Genomic DNA, 21,693 nt, shown 5'->3' with positions numbered 1-21,693 from the left:
TGCACAGAGTATGAAACTCCGGAACTATATTTCGTGACCCATCATAAAAAATAAAATAAAATCGTGACCCAGAATAAATTGCGTGCTCTTCAATGTGTTATGTCCTATTTATCATCGACTTCTCATTTCTAGATGAGCAACTCCTGCATGACAATCGTTTATATAAGGGAATGCAAGCACTACGTTTTATATAATTGTAAAATATATTCCTAGTAATTTTTATATTGACATATTAGAGACGTTTGTAATATGGAGATATTAGAGATGTTTGTTTTAATTTGTTTTAAAATTAAGTCTTCACTTGAGATATTAGAGGAAATTAAAAATATTAATCCATATAAATTATTTTTTTGTTACTGAAATATCTTTTCGAGTGTTTTTGTGGCTGTAGTCGCAACAAATTGCTACCATCAATAATTTCAACAAATTGATTCCAATAACAATCTTACAGATGTAATGTTGTACCATAATTTCATAATTTATATGATCCCATAGCGCATGGAGGCAGTGGCAGTTCTGGAATATACGATTTATTTGTGTTGTTATTTTAATTTTAATCTGAAATCGTTTTTATATTTTGTTGATTTAGAAGTGGTAGTGATTTTCTGGGATTTGGATACTGGAATACAACTCTATTTATAAAAATAAATGTAGAAATTCAATAAATGTTCTCTTAGTTATCGGTTGGCACATGCAACATTTCCAAAACAAGTGGTCCAGGGCCACTCTTTCTTTGAATGAGCTCTCACCATTTGCGCTCTTTCTTTGAATGAGCTCTCACCATTTGCGCCTATAGAAGCACGTGAATGATTACCCACCAATGAATCATTGTGAGTTCTCTCCACAATACAAACTTGGTCGTCCCAGCTATTACTACGCAGTCTACGCGGGATAGTGAGATATCATCTCATACAGAGTGCATATTATAGATCTTGCAAATGGTTATGTGCTGACCTTTCCTGGGTCAGAATCAACTTCACAAATTTTTCATATACGCTTTAAATAGAATTAGCACAATTTTCAATTTTGATATTTAAAGTCTTAATTTTCAATTTTATTATTTGAAGAAAATCTGACAAATAAATGAAATATTTAGTGAGGTACAGAGTGCATATTATAGATGACTAGAGCTATGTCCGTAAGTTATGTGTGTTAAATGATTACTTTATCTCCCATTACCTTTCCATAGCTTGCACTGGTATTTGACACTAAAATGGATCATTTCTTCCAAATGTGTGATTAGTTGGTTTATGAAAAAATCAAAGTTATAGCCAACCAAAAGTGAGAAAGAAATAAATATTAATAACCATTTTCACAAGCTTAATATCATGACCTGCTCATTTTGAGACGCCTTCAGATCAAACCCAATTATACAAGGCTTATAGAAAATACAAACTTATGACCAAAATTGGCTGTGCGTGATTGCACCAGAGAGAGACCTCACAATTTTGCATAATTTTCACCTTTGTTGTTACTAGTTGTTATCCATATTGAAGTAGTAGACAATGAGGAAAAGGCAATGGCCTCAAATTTTGGAAAGCCTAACCCATGCTGAGACGGACCTCAAACCATATCCAAATTTCGAACCAGGATTCGAGAGCATCGTATATAACCGTAATCAAAATTTGGCTTCATTCCTATGACTCCATTCCCTTCAAATTTCTATTTCTTCAGGAAGCCTGGCTTTTCCTGAGTACACATGTTGCATCTCTTCCTTCCATGTCTGCAGAACTTCCAAATTGTCAAATAAAGTAGTAGTAACAAATATACAATTTATACTTAAAATGAGATCATCATAAAACACGATTCTTTTGTATGTGATGGGTCAGTTAGACTCCGCTTTTCAGAATCCTTGACCTCCTGCTTGGTGGTTCATCCACCAACTAACATGTAAAATGTGGTGTGAGCAAAATTTATGAATCTCACCTCGTGACGAAACGAAATTCTCATATTGGGTACATTTGTCTTCTGAATATCATTTCCTTCAGGTCCTCTCTTGAAATACTTACTACCAAGCCAATGCAACTACAACATTAACCAACAAATGGAATAAATCAATGAAATATCCAGCAAAAAAAAAATTTGTCGACCTAAAACAGATTAGCTTCTTAAAAAAAAAAAAAAAAAGACAAACTTGAATTTATTAGTATTTATGGTGTATCAAACAAAAGCTAAATTGCTACATCAGGCATCTCAGAAATATATCCAGCAAAGATGCTGCAGAAAACTCCCCCTAGTTCTCTTCGTCATTTGGCCACTTGAAATATTGTTGTATAGTTTCCTATTTGTCTCACCGCGCAGCAAAACTAGAAAGAACACTCTTTCTGTTCAACAAGGAAAATAATATGGGACTGTACCAGCTCTATGCCACTTGCTAAAGAAATGCACGATATGATATGGATGGTGTATGACAAAATATTCTGGAAAAAACAACTCATTCTTCTCCTTTATTTTCTTCTTGTCCGAATTTAGGACATTCCCTTCTTTTGTTAAAGAAAACCATAAGATATGTTGTCAATTAACAGTGACAGCTTTGCCATAATATTTTTCTGGTAGTTAAATCTGCTGCACCCTACTTGTAGGGAGCCAGCTTTTACTAATACCAATGGTTCAGGTCTTTCCCTGAGTTGGTATTCCATGGTGTCTCTGCCAAACTTCACCAGTTGCAGGAAGCCACCGGTTCATAAATATAAATTAAAATCTTCACAGATTTACCAGCTAAACATACGACTGCCAATTTGGGTGGAAGATTGAACATCACTATGCATGTATTACTGATATGAGAGGAGCACTGTCTGAAATTATTTCTTGATTACACAAATATAGGACCAGCCGTGAATCAGTACAGTATGCCATACTTCTCATATGTCATTTCAGTAAAAGACAGAATTACTTGGCTCCAAACAGAGTAGGATGAGATTCCCTCCAACCAAGCAACAAGTCGAGCCTATCATATAATCAGCAGCACATCTCTAATTTTATGATTTGTGAGCCGGGTTTGAAAGACTTTTTGCATCTCTTATGCTCAATGAAAAACTTAGTGTCCTTCTTAACCACACAAATGAAGATGAATCAATCCTCAACTCCAGCCACAGACCCAATACAAAAAAGAGAGAAGTTGTTCAGTATTATCAATTTTGTTCTATTGAAAATTTCCCAATATTGCTCAAAAATAAGATTCTTTCATTTAGTAACGAGAGAATTTCCAATAACCTGCATAGTTCAAAACATAATCCTTCAACACTATGCTGTTATTGTCGACGATGAGAGGATTACAAGAGTTCAAGGTCCTCTAATATCAGGAATTCTTCTTGTCTTGATGTGATGAGAGAAATATTACACACTTTATATCTACATGGTTGGGTATGAGATTGGAAGTTGCTCGGTTTGACGAAGCTACTCAAGCCAGCACTGTCCTTTAAGTAATACTAACTATTAGCTAAAAGGAGGCACTACTAGCACTCCCTAGTATTCCTCTTGCATGTCTCTCATCCACAGAAAAGTCATCCATAAACATTCTTGTCGTCACTCTTAAAAACTCCCCCAAAGGAAGTTTTCAGATCTTGCTCTCATCCCCATTGCACTGCCCAAACAAGTAAAGCTAAATCAAGAAGAAGATAAAGGGGGTGGAGGCCGCCATTTGTTGTTTAACTGTGATGACAGACATATTTTCCATCATCAGATAGTAAACCTAGTCATTGTAACCATCCACCCATTCATCTGTTCAGTTAAATGAACCACCATATCTACCAGAATGATCCTGGAATGCCACCAATGCAACCACTAATGCCATCTCTGACTGTAGTATTAAAAACCTCAGTTCCCCCATCTATTAGACGAATTGACCTCTATTACTGGAAGTCTTTTATCATTTTCCCTATCTTTACTCTCATTCATTCCTTACCACAACCCATTCGGCTCAACAGTCATGTTCTTCACCTGATGTGTTAACAAGAAACCACATTATTAAAAAGGAGGAAATTTTGATTCTTTACTAATCCTTGCTATATGTTCCTCCCAAATTTAATTTCACCATTCGGATATTAAACCATGAAAACCCACGTAAAGGAACATTTTAGCTTTGAAGAATCAGGGCCAACATGGAAGTTGCCACTTAGGTAAAGAACACAACAGTTACCAAAACAGAGCAGTAAATCTAAAAGAGAGTTTGGATGGTATGAGAGTTTCTGGCAACAAGTATATATCACTTTGAAGTTTGATGACAGTATCAGAGGATAGCCCGAGGAATAGAGAAGGAGATGCTAGCATGCATTCACAGAAAATACAGAGGTAAATAAAGTTTTTATTCACAGAAAATACAGGCTAGTGGCCTAGCGGTACCAGGTTCCTACTTCCCAAAGGGAGGTCAGGGGTTCAAGCCTCAATGGAGGCATGTCTGTATGAGTACCAACTAAGAAAAATAAAAAAAAATAAATACCGTTTTTAATAAGTAATGGAAGGGAAATTTAATCTTTCAAAATTATCAGATTAAATGTGGAGTGCAAAAGAGTTATTGAAGTGTGAATAGCGACTCCCTAGCTAAAAAGTGAATAATATATAAAATTGAATGGATTTCAGCAAATTGACTTGCACTATAATCTACAAGCCATGAATAAGAATGTTTACAGACACTTATAAATTGCTGTTTCTTTTTTATATATATTTATACTTATCAAAAAAAAAAAAAAATTTGCTGTTTCTTCAAATTTCTTACCTTAGCTGCATGCGAGAATCCAGACTGATAGACAGAATTTCTTGCTATCTCACAGAGGTCACAGGAAGTGAGCTTCCATACCTGAAATATTTTTAAATATGTAAGACACAACACCATGACCATTACTGTGACCAATGACAGACATATAACAAACCAACCTTTGCTGCAACACTATATTCTTCTACAAGAGGTTCTTTTGTTAAATGGATTTGCAGGGGATCATCACTTGAGAGTGAAACATTTAAGCCACGCTGGAAGAAAATAGGAAACGGGTTCCGGTGATAATCAAGGAAAAGGGAATTATTGCTCAGTGGAGACATCGCCAATCCAATCTGAAAAATAAGGTCAGTCACTACATATTTCCAACAAAAGGGCAAAAGAATGTATGGATACTTAATAAATGGTAAAAAGAGGAGACTAGATGGATAATCCATCAACTCCGAACTGGAATAGAACGAGTTTTACATATCCACCAGGATGATGTCTTCTACTAAAAGCAAAAACAATTTCAATGTAACCTTAACTATTATAGAAAGGAAAATAAAAATGATACGATCATGATGGGTTTTGCATGATGTTCTCCAGTTGGCAACTAATGAATAATTACTGTCATTCCCAAGCATATTTTTACCTTCTCCAATATACAAGGGATGCACCACACATATTCTATATCAGGGCTAACACACATTTTCTCAAGAATAACATGGCAGAGCCAGTTAAGTGACTAACCTGAGCAAGATAATACAGATACTGCAAGACGGGAGACTTCCGCAAATTGATACCATGAGAAATATTATGGCATAGAAGGAAAGCAGCAGCCAAATGGTCAATGTCACCTGCCTGAGCAGATTGTAGATATATCAAACATGATTTAAATTTTCAAATACCATGAAAGAAAGGTGAAATGAAGGCAAACTCTAACTAACCTCTCCACAGTGAGGCCGGAATCTGATTGTTGGCAAACCTTTTGATTCACGAAGCTAGGAAGAAAAAGATAAACAAAATCAATTTCATTATGATCCAGCAGAATACATTATCCAACCCTCCAGAGAGAGAGAGAGATACAACATGAGGAACAGAACACACTAGTGCTATTGCCTTGGACCAGTGAGATTAATCCTCCAACCATAGAAACCCAATACCACCAGATATCAGCTTTAACTAATAAAACTTGTTGTAACAACAAAACTTGAAAAAATAATTTGCTGAAACTTAATGGACCAGTGCACTTTCATGTGTTGCCCACAAGCTTTACAGAAGTAACACAACTATGCCGTGCAAGAGAACACTAGAATAAATTATCATTAGTTGGTTCTACAATAGCACATTTAAATGATTCTGTGGAAATTAAACTTCAATTGAGGCACAACCAAACACTCTTCTCATGCATATGCATCAATTTTTTTTTTTTTTTTTTTTTGATAAACGGGGTGTCCGGGGCTTTGCCTCGACTAATCCACGGGACCTGTATAAGGCGACCCCCCCACACGGATCGGGTAAAACTCGGACTATATCCGCGGTCGTGGCCCCAAAAAATTGCTCGCACCTAAGGGGAATCAAACTTGAGACCTGAAGCTTAATGAGGCTCCAGGGCCCAAGCCTTTTCCACTAGGCCAACCCCTTGGGGGATATATGCATCATATTTATTAAGATTTCTGTGAGTTATAAAGGATGAAGGAAGGGGAAAGGTTGAATCTATTTCTTTGAGTGTGCATGGCCATATGATTAGATGATAAAACTCAAATGCCACATGTATATCCATTGATCATGCAGTAACACTGATTTTTATAGCAATTGGTTTCCAGGAGGTCATAATTTCAAATGCATTTTATATGAGGTTGATAGAGTGAATAGATAGGATGGGCAGATTAAAGGATTGAGAAGAGCAACAACAGAGGGGAAAGAAAAAAAGACGAGAGAAATCTAAACAATACGATAATCGATATTCCATTAATTATAATTGAAAATTTTAATTACATTGTAGACATTATTTAAGCAAGATCATGACCAAACCCAAAAAACCCTAAACTAAAAATACTACCAAAACAAATAAAGTTAAACCCTAATTACATCAAGTCCCTAATTTCATCTATCTTTGACCCTTCTCCAAAAGTAGAGACAAAACACGTGCAGCTCATGCATGCGAATCATAACTCAAGTCTCCATCACCGAAATAAGCTCATTTTTTCCTTGACCCTTCGAGACAAATATGAGAATTGGCAAAATTAATAAATATGTAACAGTTATTGCTGCAGTTGTCAGCAAAAATAGCATATGGAGACAATTGAATGCCAAATCCAGATTAGAGAAGACAAGAAAGTAATATTTTCATGACAGAACAAGTGTCCGGAGTGAAAGAGGAACCATGAGTATGACAGATCTTGTGGCTCCCAAAAGAGAAACTCAAATTAGCTAGCCTTAGTGAAACTACTTGGTATCAATTAAATAGATCTATATCCTCCATTCGAATCTGTGTAAAGCCATAGAGTCAACTGGAGAAGACTGATCCAAGTGGCCAACTTCCCAAAAGGCTAACTACTTAAAAAAAAAAAAAAAAAATGCCTATTTTTGGGACTCCTTTGAAGCAAAGCAAGAGACACTGTATCATACATTATATATGTGTTGAAAGTAGTTCTTTGTAGGATGAGGAGATCGTTCCACGTAAGCCAAGAGATCTGAGATCAGTATCCAAGTGGAGATCCAAGCAATACAAGGGACTCTTTTACAATAAAGATTAAGAAAGGGAAGGCCGACCTCGGTATCCAACGAATACGAGCTCGACTATGTCTAGCTATTAAGGTGGTAGTTGTCTACCTTTAGAGGCTGATTAATGCCCCTATTTATAGTGCTAACTCCCTCGGTCAATGTCTTTCAGTCTTTCGGGTGAGCCCGCTCTTACCCAAGGGTTTGAGGGTCTCCCCTCCAGACAGATGGGATGTTGACGTATGGATCGCGACACTTTGCCCCCCGGTCCAAAGAGGTAATGGCGCTCCTTAATTAATACAAATCTTGTCAAACGTCTTTCGTAATTAATGCACTCTTTATCACTCCTAGCTCGAGCTTGGATACCGAATGTCCTGTCCCCCTTGTATTGGCCTCGGACTGAGGCGATACCTCGGATCCCAGCCACCTGTCCACATGTCCTCAGATTCCCGAATCCAGAATGGGAATGAACCTTCTTCGAGGTCCTGCCTTCTTGACCTCGCAAGGTCATACCCTAACTCTACATCTCAAGGCCCTTCTAGCCAGAAGGGGAAATTTACAAAGAGGAAAGCTCGAGATCGCTCCAGCAGGAAGCAACCTCGGAAGAGTAGGGAGGAGGGGCCCATCCAACTGGAGTGGGGCGCGTCCTCAAGAGAGGAAAGGTAGCGACCCCTTCCTCGGCCAGCGAGTCCAGTCGTGGGACAAGTAACTCGAGGTTACTTGGTCCCTTCAGTGGGCATGCCAAATAAGTATTGGCCAGGTGTGCTTACTTTCAGAGGTGGCGCCACTCGGACAGCCCTCGTGGCGCGATTATCAACAATATGTTTTGAATTCCAAATACTGCATTTGCTATACATTACATGTTAGCCATATTTTCAGGAATTAAATCTCATCATGTATTTAACTTGTACACTCATATACAAACTTACATAAATATCAATATTCAAAGAATCAGGATACAATGTTCTAAAGAATTTATGGATCAATAATATAGAGTATGAAAATTGACATAGTTCTCAAAAGAATTTCTCCACATAGTTGAAAATAATACGAAGTCTCAATCTTGCAAAATAGAACATTAAGAATGCCAAAAATGTTGAAGTTGAATGTCACCCTCAATATTTCCTGCCTTACAACTACAACAGCATAAATACTGCCAACAGTTCCAATCTAATATATGATATGGTTCTACGGCTCTAAGTTTAAGTAGTATTTTGGCAGGCCTAACTTCAAAGTGGATCAAGTTCGAGGAAGAATCCAGGAACTTCAAAGTTTCCCTACGCACTGACACAATTCAAAATTAATACATATCAGACTTCACTTGCATCAATTTAACTGAGCTAGGATAGTGATTGGATGGAACTTTCATCCATTTCAAGTTTGTAATATCAATAACAAAAATATTAGAAAAGTGAAATCATATGTAGAGTTTTTGTTTTCCACTCAAAAACTAGTAATTCAACAGTGAACAAATTTTACAGCATGTACAAGCATAAATTAAAACAAACTTTTTTTCCCATAATTGAAATCCAAGAACAAATTTTTACACCAACACATATATGGAAGTCAAGAAAAATTATAGTACAAACCTTATTGAGCGTATAGAAGTTCGCATAGAAATAATAAGCATAATAAGAGTATGCGGGATTGAACTCATTCGTCCATTCAGACGGCTTGGGCATGTGTTTGGTTGGACGTCTTTCTGGTTTACTCTCATCATCTACAAGGTCCAAACCCACAACCTATATCGACAACCAGATAAACCATATTAGACACCTGCGGAGGACTTCTCATAATGTGAAAGAGAATGTGATCGCATACGTGATATGTAAACTTGCGACTCAAATTGTGTGAAAGCTGTATGAAAGATGAAAAAAAAAAAAAAAACTATAATCCAGATAACAATAGAATAAATATTACTCCTTCGTTTTGAATTTAAGGATCACACAACAATATTAATGCTAAAATTTCCCTAGAATGCAGGTGACCCACACATGATACCTTTTTGAAACATAAGGAGAAGAAACTCGCTCAGGTAAAGAAACTGACCTATAAGAAATATCTTAACACAAAACAATGGGCAATTGCCAGAAAAAAAAAGTTGATCTATTCTAGATAGGTAAATTCAGTTGCCCCAACTGAACTCCTTTTGTTTCTCTTACTTCTTAGGTTTATCTATTTATAATTGTAAAGTCGCACCCATACTTATCAAAAAAAAATTGTAAAGATGCACCCATAGAATTATAGATTACCGTTTGTCTTAAAATCTCAGGGCAAAGGCACTAGAGAGAGAAGAAGAAGAAGACAACGAATGGAATTGCAATTAAGTGCATTTTGTCTGATAACTCAATTCATCACTAATTCTGAATAAATTAAATATTATTTGATTAAGTGTATTTGACAATGCAATATAGCAATTAGAAATTAATTTCACTTTAAATTTTAGGTGAATGAGACCGTTTATTTTTAAGCACTAAATGCTTAAAATTCTAATAAGTATAAATAAAAATTTTAATTCATATTGAACAATTAAAATTCAGCTTTTAAAATTTCAAGTACTTAATTTTCAATTTTATGAAACATCACCCTGGTGACTAGGTTTGTCTAATGACTTGTAATTCAGGTCTAAACTTTTTCTTTTAATTCTTTTCTACCAAAAAAAAAAACACAATAACAATTTCATATTTGGTTATACATCATCACCATCATTATTCTTGCCTTTATCCCATACAAAAGGAAACGACCACATGGATTCTCTTTTTTCATTTTTTTCTATTATAAGCCATTTCTCCTACTAGATTATTTTTTAAAAAACTGTTTTTTATAACTTCATTCCATGTTAATTTTAGTCGACCTCTTTTTCTTTTATCTATGCAAATCAAATTTTCCTCCCCTCATTGGTGCATCTATAGGTCGAATATGTCCATACCACCTAAGTTTACTCTCTCTCAAGGGCGGAACCAGGATTTCAATTCAAGGAGGGCATAGTGTTAAAAAATAAAAATAAAATAAATATAAAAAAATCATTGCAAAATAATATGCTATTCAAGAAGCAAAGAAAAATGAGAGAATTTTGAAAGGAAAAAAATTAGTGTGTGATTCAAGAAGGGAAATTTAACTTCTTCTTTTTTAAAGGAAATTAAAGAAAATAAAAAATTTAGGGGGGCACTATATGGAATTTGGCATATATATGGAAAAATTAAAAAATATATATTATTATTACATATATTATAGTGTGTGGGGCCAGGCAAGGGGGGGCACATGCGCCCCCACCCCAGGCTTACATTGGCTCCACCCCTGCTCTCTTATTTTTTCGCTAATACCCCACACAGGCTACTTTCTTCCTAATCCATTGTTTGTGTTTGGTTATACATATTACGATATATATTATATATAATATTGACAAAAAAGTTATTATACAGATTTTAAAACATAAAAATTTCTTGAGGACACTTGACTTTTATATTTTTATATTTTTTTTCCTCGGTATTTACATTTTTGTATTTCCCTATTTGGTTAACAAAAATTTTAATCCTACTGTTATTCAAGATTGGCCCCATTGATGAAGATTTCTGGCTCCGCCACTGGAGAGAAGTCTAATAACACACAAGGGAATGAGATAACATGCATACTTAATTTATAGCAGTTGCTTGTGAACACTTCATTCAACAAAAGGTGAAAGATAAGATCGTTTCATGCAAAGGTCTTCCTCAACTTACAAAAGCATCATTGATGTAAATTCAACATGTTTCAGTATATTAATTTAGATTTTTGGATGGGAAATGTAGTGTTCATCAACTAAAGTGTCCAGCACTTCGGATATCAAGACAGGGACCAAGATATCCTATAGTAATAACAAGACATGGCAATACTGCTAATGTGGCAGTTTGTTGTAACTCGTTAGAAACCCGATGTCATATGGACCTATAAATTAATATATAATTCTTTGTATTGTTAGCCTTAAATTCTTAGAATTTGCAATAACTAATAAGTAAATTGGTTTTAAGAATTAGTCTTGTCCCTGAAAATGTAAATTGACAATATTCATTAATGACAGCTTTAACCTTCTGAAACTTTGTATTAACAGATGAAATGAGCACAAGTAGTGTAAATTTTCATCATCACCTCTTTTAATCCTTCCTCTGATATATACTTTCCAATTGTGCTTAGATTAATCAATTTGAGTTCCAATATAGATTCAGAAAGCCATTATACATTGCCATAGGCAAGCCAAGCAAGTACATACCAAATGATTAACATGAATATAAAACACAGATGAAAATTACTGTTAATACAACCAAAAAACCATCTTACGAAACCACAAAACAACCTGATGGATAAAAAAGAAGTATGAGACAATATCATATGGAAGCAGAAAGTTTAAACAACCAACACCATTAAAACCAATTAAAAACTTGAAACAGTAATAAATCCTCAGCGAGGGTACATTAACAAGTGAACAAACCTGCATTAGGAACACGTGTAATTGAGGATGAGAGTTTGGATCAATTGTGACCTCAAAAAGTGGAATGAACACATTATCTAAAATATTCTGGAAGGATGTAACGATTCCCATGCTCTTGTACACGTTGTATAGCCGTGGTAACTGCAGTTGTAGTGAACATGAAAATACTTGTTAGGTTACTAAAATCCCAATACTTATAAAGCAAATTATTTGCAAAAATTGCATGGGTAAAGCAACAATGCAAAACCTGAAAGAAAATTCTTTATGTAAGCCAACTATTGAGGAACAGAAAAATCATATTAGAAATCAGGCATTACTAGACAGTGCTGGAAATGGAGATACTCTGGATCATGTTGATGCAAAATAGATTCCGTTATTCGTTTTCACTTGTAACCCACTGCAAAACAGTTCCTTTTCTTGGTCTTGATATTTTACCAATACTGTAGTAACAAGGCATATGTAAACCCTCACATTACCATTTTTTTTTTAGGTACCTTGCAGTGGCAACATTGGTTTGGGTCCAGTTGGAAAAGTACTACCTTCTTTGGTTTATCTTTGGTCCAAACATGTGACCCATAAAATATGGAATGCCATGCCCAATAAGCATACACTTAAGGAACACGCAATCACACATGAGAACTCCAGGCCTTGCACCTGATTGTCTCCAACTATGGTGATAATTTGGAGGTTTCTCATCATATAATGACAACAAAAAATGGAAGCACATCCTCAACTATCCTGGAAGGGAGGGCCTTCACTGCTGTCCTGGAACTAGCTAGAATGTGTCCGCTCTAGCTCCTATTCTGTATTCAAGACTATTGCAACATTTTCAGAGAGACTATTCCAGCATGTGCCAAGTATATTACACAGTAACCCTGTTATCGGCCTCCAGGACCGTGTCATCTCTGCACACCCCATAATTTATTACTACCGAAATATCCTTAAACACATAGATTTAATTGAAAATGATCACCACAGGTGTTTAGCCCAAGTGGCAAAGAGACGAGGTCATAGTTGTTAAAGGCGCCGAAGGCGCGCGCCTGAGGCGCAAGGCACCTCCAGGCGCCACCCTGGCGCCTTGAAAGGCTTAAGGCGACTCTGTTGTAGTAGGCGAGCGCCTCTAAGAGAAAGGCGCAAGGTTACAGGCGCGCTAAAGGCGCGCCCGCTTGAAAAATAGTTTTTTTAAAATTATTTTGTTATTATTTTGGATGTGTATGGTTTATTATTTGTTTATTCTTAGTATTTATTTGTTTATTACAAAACCTATACAAGACTTACAAGTTACAAAACAAAAAAAAAGAAAAAGAAAAGAGAACCAAAAAGCGAAGAAAGAAGAGACAGAGAAGTACAAGACAAGAGTGAAGAGCCTGATCTGCGAAGCCTGGACTGAGACTCTCGGATCTGCGTCTGCAGGTAAGTTCTCCTTCCCTCTCTTCTTCTTCTCTTCTTCTTCTCTCCTTCTTGCTTCTTCTCTTCTCAGATCTGCCGGAGGCCCGGATCTCTCAGATTTTTTTTTTTTCTCTATTCTTCTTCTTCTTTTCTTCAGTTCTTCTTCTTCTCTCGGCTCTCAGCCTCTCTCGGCTCTTGCTCTTCTTTTATTCTTTTATTTATTTATTTATTTATTTATCTCTATTTTTTAATTTTTTAATTTTATTGTTCTTCTTTTCTTCTTCTTCTCTCGCCTCTCTCGGCTCTTCTTTTGTTTTCTTATTTTTTTATTTTATTTTTCTCTATTCTTCTTCTCTCAGCTCTCTCTGCTCTACTTTTATTTTTTTATTTTTTATTTATTTATTCTGGTCCTCTGTTTTTTTTTTTTTTTTTTTATGCTTGTCTAGAATAGTGCCTTGCATGTGTTTGAACTTTGATGATCAATCTGTTTCTGTTTTTATGCTTGTCTCTGTTTTTATATTCTTTGTTTTACAGTAATTAATTAATCCAAACAGTTTTATTGTGATAGTCCAGAAATGTCTATTCTTTTTAATTGTTTGACACTGATAAAAAAAAGTCATTGAGTGAGTTTGTGCATTTCTGTAATCTTGTATTAGGTTGCACGTGTAGAAAAGCTGACACACGCATATATATAATAAACACACACACCCATATATATATATATATATATATATATATATATATATCTTCTATATAAAAATTATAATTCTGTCAAACCTTGACGGCAAATTTTACAATTTGCTTCAATTTAAATGTACAATCCACCTTTTAAATAATGTTTTAGTGTGAAAAATTATAATTCTGAATGTTGACTTTATTGGGTGGGTTTTATTTTTATTTTTTTTCAACGTGCGCCTCGCTTCAGTCGGGCGCGCGCCTCGCCTTGCGCCTCAGGCTCCAGGAGGCATTTGCGCTTTTGTGCGCCTTGAGCCTTTAACAACTATGGACGAGGTTCTCGTGCTCAAGGTAGGGGCCTTGGGTGGGTTCAAGCCCCACAGTAATAAACTGAGGTTCACAAAGATACCAATAAATAATAAATAGACATGACCACATGTGCAAGACCATAAATTTTAGTGATTTCTCCTCTTCCTTTAGCCTAAGGCCAGCCTCACAGGAAATTTCTTTAGGCTAACATTGGCTCTTATGCAATGGGGTCTTCCAAGTGTTTGGAGGAAACTAGTCTCTCACCCAAAGGGTGGAGACACCCCTCTAACCAAAATAAAGAAAGAAAGAAATTGTAGTGATTTCTGATTTCTCACATCATTATATCATCAATTAAAACAACGGTGAAATCAAGACAATGAATTTAAATGACACACACCAACAATGTGGATGAACACTTGATGTCAGTCACATAATACCACAGCTACACTAAAAACCCCGACAATTTAAGTTACCTGGATTAGCCAAACAGCATTGTCGCTATAAATTGCATTGTTAATGAACCAACTTGCTAGTTGATCCCATTCACTTTGTTTCCTTCCATATATCGACACTCTGTATTCAGCCATCTAGAAAACAAAGAATGACCTATGTTAGACTTTCCTGCAAGTATTCTTGTGCAAACAACAAACAAATTACACACAAGCAATAAATAAAATTCTATAATGGGTAAATCACCTTTAAACTCTCTACAGTGTTTTTAGAGTTCAATATTACCAAGCTTATAGAGTCTAAAGAGATTCAATTAATTCTCAGCCCAACCAGTGTAACTATTGCATGTAAAGAACTTTTCAATGCATGCCGTTTTTGTAAGGAACGGCTGTAAGAGGTACAAAGTGCCAATTCGAACAAATAAAGACCAGTCTCCCTGAATGAACCGAACCACCCCCCCAACATTATTTTCCCAATAGAGAAAGAAAAATTCCAGGATCTGAAGTTAATGTTCACCAACAAAAATCTTCCTTTAATATGAAAACAACAATAATGTTTGAAGCCAAGTTGGCATAACTATTGCATTATGCTGAGCAGACAATTTTCCACTCATTTGTGTAGCACTCATGGATGGTTGTTCAGAAGTGAGAAGAGTAGCAACACAAACAAAAAGGAAAAATAGAGAATGTAAAACCCCAAAATCTGAATTTAAGGTTCACTGACGCAATCATTTCCTTCTCTGCAAAAGCAATGAGAGTAATAATGACAATAGTGACAACCAAACATCCACCCATTGTTAACAGGAACATGGTGTTAGCCCCAAGGTTTCAAGCCAAGTGAAACTTGGTGATTGTGATGATAACAACCTATTAATGTGAGTGTTTAACGGCCTACTTGAGTGTAATGAATTTAAGGATTTATATTCAATCTCAAGTAATTAAGTTGAAACATGGATGGTGAATCAAACAATATTCAAATCAAGCACATGGACTCAAGCTTACAGCTGAACCCAGCACATGGCGAAGGAACTACAATTATTGAAGATCAAGTTCAAGACCATGGGGCATTTTGGGTTGGTGACTGTTAGAATCAATGTGAAGTATTGGTTATGTTGCAAGATGATTCTATGTTCAACTATAGGATATAATAACCGGACCCAGTCAAAAAGACAAACTATTTTCTTGCCCCCTAAGGAAAATTGACTCAGCTCTCTCATTTCAATTCAAATTCAAAAAGCAAGAACAATGTAGTCATAAAGGGTCACTTGGAGTTTCACTTTAAGGAACCAGAATGTAGCAAGAGCAATGTAGTCATAAAGGGTCACTTGGAGGAATGTATCAGCATTAGTTGCAGCATAAGTTTCATTGTAGAAATCCCTGTAGAGCTCTTTGAGAAAATCAGAAGAAGCTTTTCAAATTTCATTCAAATCTTTTGAAAAGCTTTGAGAGAAAAGAAGGAAAACAAGACTCTTCAATTATCATTGAATATCTGAATAAGTCTTTAGAAATCATCTCTAGAAGTTGAGCTAGATTACTTGCTTCATCCTTTACTATAGAGACGAGTGTGCTGATTGTATATCTTTCTTTTAAGAGAAATTTGAAGTGAGGAATTTCATTGTATAACTGTCCAAGAAGGGACACATCCATATTGAGCTTATTGTATATCTCTTTGAGAAGAGAACTGAAGGTCGTGCACCTTCTGGAAGTCTGAACGAGTGTTGTTCCTCAGGGAAAAAAAAGTTTCTTCTCAGCCTGGTAAAAGAAAGGCTGGTCTTGAGCCTGCGAAATGGACCATTGTAAAGGTTTCTTCTCTACCTAGTAAAGAAAAGAGTGATAGTGAGATTTGAAAATCCTCGGTAGGCTCTCTTGGAGGCAAGAATGTAAGCAGGTGCCGAACCTTGTAAATCCTTGTGTCTTGTGTGTTTTCAATTTCTCTATCCTTTTTTAACTCTTGTTTCTTGTGTTTTTAAAAACTGTTGTACGCCTTGCATATATTATATTCTGTTTGCTCACCCAAGACAAAAATGTTTATCTAGTTAGCAAACTTTGTTTTTCATCACATCCCAAGTGTTGAGCTAGAAAACAGAGCAACCAAATCAACCCATAGCTAGCCCTTCTCACTTCTCTTTGTTAGAGACTGTTTTGTATATCATCCCTCAATCAACCTTAGTCTCTTGGAGTCATTGTCTGGGTAACACGTCGATCATCATGGTAGAAGGAAGGGAATGAAAACAAGATTCAGTACTCAATATAGTTGGCTAATAAAATGTGACAAAGGGGAAGCTATGAACGTTCAAGATTGAACAACAAACGACCTTGAATCCACAAAGTATTAGCAAAGAGAATTTTGAAATTTTATTAATCAATGAATATTCTGTTCTGTGCAGTACATACATTTAAAATAAAGAAAACTAACATGATGTAGGACAAGAACTAGGGCTGCAAGTTGGGCTGGCCCAACCTAACCCAGTCCTAATCCAACCTCAACCCGAAACGGGTTGGGTTGGGCCAGCCCGAATTGTACCCAACATAGGTTATAGTCATAACCCGGACCGAATATTTTCGGTCGGGTTGGGTCCAATGGGTTGAGTTTTTTTTTTTTTTCCCGGGGAATTTATATATATTTGATTATATTATTATTAAAAAACAAAATATTTTTAGGGCAAATCATTTTAGCCTCCCCAATCGCCTCCATCTCTATTCTCGTTCTCGACTCTGAACTTGCTCTCTCTCTCTCTCTCAGGTGGCAATTCAGGTTCGCGTGTCATAATCGTGTCGTGTCGACCTAAGGGTATAACACTAAACATGTCAACTCAAACACGACACGATTAATAATCGTGCCACATATCCTAAACCCGAACACGACATGTTTATTAAACGGGTGACACAACACGACACGTGTAACCCATTTAATAAACGAGTCGTGTTAGATATACCAAACACAACCTGTTTAACATGTTTACCCGTTTAACCTGTTTAACAACTTAACCTGTTAAATGTGGCCAAGTATTATATTCTATGTTCTGTATTTGTCTTTAGTTAATAATTTTGATTAGAGAAAGCATTTGGTTCAAACCATTTTATATGAAGGAAAAAAAAAAATACATATATTAATTCAACAAAAAGTTACAAACCAGCAAAGAACAACAATATAAGAAAAACACAGAAAATCTTTGTCTTGCTCAACCATCATAATCAACATAAAAAGTAAAAACCACCCAATCACCAATAAATCATTCACCACAACAGAATTCCAATAAATATGGCATATTTTTTTCTTCCAAATAAAAGAAAAACAGTTTTTACCGAAACTTCAAATTAATATTGTAGGAATTCACGTGTAAGAGAGAAGAGAGTCCATGAATGAAAAATAATGGATAATCATACCTTGAAATTTTTAAAGATCAAATCATTTATATGGAAAGAACAAAATTTTCCCTCATAATTTGTAATTATAATAATTAAATATTTAATTCAACAAAAAAGTTTCAAACCAGCGAAGAACATCGTTCAGAGAAAAACACAAAAAAATCTTTGTCTTGCTCAAGAACTCATTCAACACAACAAAATTCCAAGAAATATGGCATCAAAACTTTGATATAACTATGCAATCGTAAAAGCTGCAAAATATTTTCTAACGAAACAAATAACCCTAATATCTCTATAAGAACTCACAAATCAAGATCGATTCGACCAGAAACCCAAGACTATGAAGGAGGGTTTGAAAAATCAGATATTGAGCAAATCTTGTCAAATTTAGATAGAGAGAGGAGGACTAAAACAATATTTAGATAAACCATATATAATTTTAGTATTTTACAAGAAGATAGATCCGGGTGAGTTCACTGAGTTGTAGAAGAATCAGGTGCAACAAAAAGATAGATCGCTGATAGAGATGGAGGATTGGAGACTGGACTGAAGATAGATCGATGATAGAGATGATTTTTCTCTAAGGAAAAAATGAAAAATCGAGGATTTGAGAGAGAAAGGGAGTTGTCTCGTCTGAACTTTGAAGAAGAAAGAGGAGAGAGAGACTGAAGAGAAGAGAGAGAAAATATCTGCTGCTGCGTAATAAGTCTAATGACTAAAGGCGTATAGTGATAATGTGATATGTACAATAGGGTTTCTTATGTATACTATGAAATGACCAAAATGTCCCCTATCAGGTCAAAACAGGTTATACGGATTATACGAGTTCACGGGTGACACATTTAATTAAACGGGTCAAAACGGGTTAAATGGGTTGAGCCCTAAAACCATAACACGACACGTTTAACTTAACGGGTTAATCGTGTCAACCCGTTTACGACAAGAACCCGTTTATAGTAAACCCATTACCCATTTAACTCGTGTCGTGTTGGCAAGTCGTGTCGAATTTTGCCACCCCTACAGTCTCTCTGCAACTGCAAACTACAAAATCTACAAGAATCAAAAGTTCAAAACCCATATATTTCAGTTTGTCTATCTGTCTGCAAGAATCAAAAGTTCAAAACCCATATCGACATATCATTTCAGATTGCTCAAAAAATCAAAACCCGTATCAGTTTCCATCACCCCTTTTCCAGTTCGGGTTCGCCATTCGCAAGCTTCAGCCACTGTCTCTGAACTCTCAAGCTTGCCCCCCTCTCTCTCTACAACTGCTAACTTGTATGTATGGGTTTTATTTAATTTTTGGAAGTGACGGCGACGGCGGCAGAGGCGGAGGGACTACAGCGGCGGTGGATCAGCGGCTGAGGGCGAGGGACGGCGGCGGCAAAGAGAGAAAGAGAAAGAAGAGAGAGAAAGCAGAGAGACGAGAGAGAAAGGAGGAAAAAAAAAATTATTTTGGGTTTTGGGTTGGGTTCGAGTTAAGCCCGAGCCCGACTCGAATATGTCTGGGTTTTGATAAAATCTAACCCGAACATGAGCCCGATTTGTGAATTTAAAGCCTAAATTTCAAAATTCCTGGGTTGGGGTTAGGTTGGGCTGGGTTAGCCCGCCCAAGTTGCAGCCCTAACAAGAACAGACTCAAAGAGAAGAAAGCAAATAAGAATTATGGGCTGGAAATTCAGATAAACAGAGCTATTGTTCAAGAGTCGCTAGTAGAGAAATAGAATTGAGGAAAACAAAAAAAAAAAAAAAAAAAAAAACAACCCTATTGGAATCACTCCAACAAGGCCTAGGTATCACACTTAGAGAATGTCCCACACCCTCAGAATTTGAGAATCACTCTCACAAAGAAATCTCAAAGGATATTTTTTATTCATTCATTCACTACCTCACCAAGATTACATTTTACCCCTTTTATAACATTCTGTGAGTGCAGCTCATTACCCTTGGAGTACCCCATAATTAAAGTAATCAAAAAGTGACTCTATAACATAATAAAAGTAATCACCCCATAATTGAAGCAATCAATATTTGACTCTAGGATTAACCCATAATTAAGGTAATCAATACTTACCTAATAGCATAATTAAAGTAACTAAAAGTTGACCAAATCTCCCAATTATTCAAAACTCCATGTGGACCCATATTATCTAAAGCTTATGCCAGCTCGAATCTTAGAATCCTCCTTTTGGCGCCTTTTATACACCTTTAGAGATTTCTGCTATTGATCTCTATCAATTCTCTTTGACTTGGAAAAACTCGACTCCGATGAGATAAAGGGATGAAATTGCTCATAAAGGTCAGGAGCTAGATATTGGAACTCACTATCAGCAATCCAAGTACAATACAAAATTGGAAGGTACCTCCCATGTAACAAGGAACTTCTGATAACCACTCTGACAATCAGCTTGTGCCTTGTGACTCTCATTGCTTATCGCAATCTTCCTTTGAACTTCAACATGAATATCTTGGATATGCTTACTAAAAGCATGTGCCTGAATTAGTAAAGGTACTGAACCAATTGGCTTCCTAGGACGTAAACCTGCCACAATTTCAAAGGGGCAGCGCCCAGTGGTCCTTTTTACAGAAATGTTGTATGCATATTCAGCCGTAGGAAGAATCTGGTACCAACTAGTAATATGGTTACCAACAAGGCAACAAAGCAAGTCACCCAAGCTACGACTAAAAACCTCGATTTGGCCATCAGTTTGTGGGTGAAAAGAACCAAGAAAATTCCAGCCTGGTATTCAGCAACTTCCATAATTTGGGCCAAAAATAACTCGTAGACTTCACATCTCGAGCAGAAACAATTGTAATGTGCAACCCATGAAATCGGACAACGTCTTAGAAAAAAGGATTGACAATGTAGACAGCATAGAAGTCTTAGAACACAAGGAAATGTGCCATTTCTGAAAAACAATTCACAACAACAGATATAGAATCATGTCCTACACTAGTTCTAGGCAAGCCAAGTAAAAAAGCATCTCTTGTCTCATGATTCTCTATCATTCCAACTTCCACACACGGGTTTTTTTTTGCAATGTTAACGTGTTGGCAAAGAACACGCTGCAAGTTATCATTCAACGCAAATTTCTTGCATAGAAGTTCCTCATCTGCGGTATTGTTTACAAGTATCGCAACATGGTTTTGGCGAGAATGACATTGATCAACAATGTCAGCAATCACCTCTTGCTTTGTGCCCTCACGATTCTGAGCATCCAAGGCACCAAGCATTTCCATTAACCAATTTGTTAGTCCCTGAGCATTTAGAATCCCTGCCACGCTGAGTCCAGAAGCATTGGACTGAAGAGAGGCTTGAACAGCAGCTTCCTTAACCACCGGCTGGATTTGTGGAGTAAGCAACGGGACACTATTTTCCTCTCATGGTGGAAATTCTACTCCAACAGCCTTCAGATGATTATGTGCAGCACAGTACTGAGTATATCTTCCCCTGAGCCCCCTAAAAGCTTCTGGAACTGAAGTACCATCTATCCAAGCCACTTTGAAAGGTTGTGGATGTGGTTGGATTGAAAGCTTGAGGCGCTAAACCGTGGCTATGGAGACAACACGTGTGCAGCCGCCGCCATCAATAATAGGCTTCCGAGCTTGGTTTCCACAAC

The 21,693-nt window shown here is 36.4% G+C and overlaps 1 protein-coding gene across 1 annotated transcript in view; it reads right to left on the bottom strand.

Moving 5' to 3' along the window:
• Positions 1 to 1,282: 1,282 nt before the first annotated feature.
• Positions 1,283 to 21,693, bottom strand: part of LOC132294900 (probable AMP deaminase) — a 43,144-nt gene continuing 22,733 nt past the window's right edge. Inside the window, exons 11-19 of the mRNA XM_059792922.1 lie at positions 14,729 to 14,842; positions 11,883 to 12,023; positions 9,007 to 9,159; positions 5,641 to 5,694; positions 5,444 to 5,554; positions 4,873 to 5,046; positions 4,715 to 4,795; positions 1,927 to 2,025; positions 1,283 to 1,723 (exon numbers count right to left, since the gene is read on the bottom strand). Of these exons, the coding sequence (XP_059648905.1) occupies positions 1,655 to 1,723; positions 1,927 to 2,025; positions 4,715 to 4,795; positions 4,873 to 5,046; positions 5,444 to 5,554; positions 5,641 to 5,694; positions 9,007 to 9,159; positions 11,883 to 12,023; positions 14,729 to 14,842 (996 nt within the window). The 3' untranslated portion in view covers positions 1,283 to 1,654. The remainder of the gene's footprint in view (positions 1,724 to 1,926; positions 2,026 to 4,714; positions 4,796 to 4,872; positions 5,047 to 5,443; positions 5,555 to 5,640; positions 5,695 to 9,006; positions 9,160 to 11,882; positions 12,024 to 14,728; positions 14,843 to 21,693) is intronic.

The sequence above is a fragment of the Cornus florida genome, unplaced genomic scaffold (assembly GCF_030987335.1).
Source record: "Cornus florida cultivar Cherokee Brave unplaced genomic scaffold, ASM3098733v1 CherokeeBrave_3.0.0_Hap2_Chr02, whole genome shotgun sequence".
Lineage (NCBI taxonomy): Eukaryota > Viridiplantae > Streptophyta > Magnoliopsida > Cornales > Cornaceae > Cornus > Cornus florida.
Note: the sequence above shows the minus strand (reverse complement) of the source record. Positions and strands in the feature narration are given on the sequence as shown.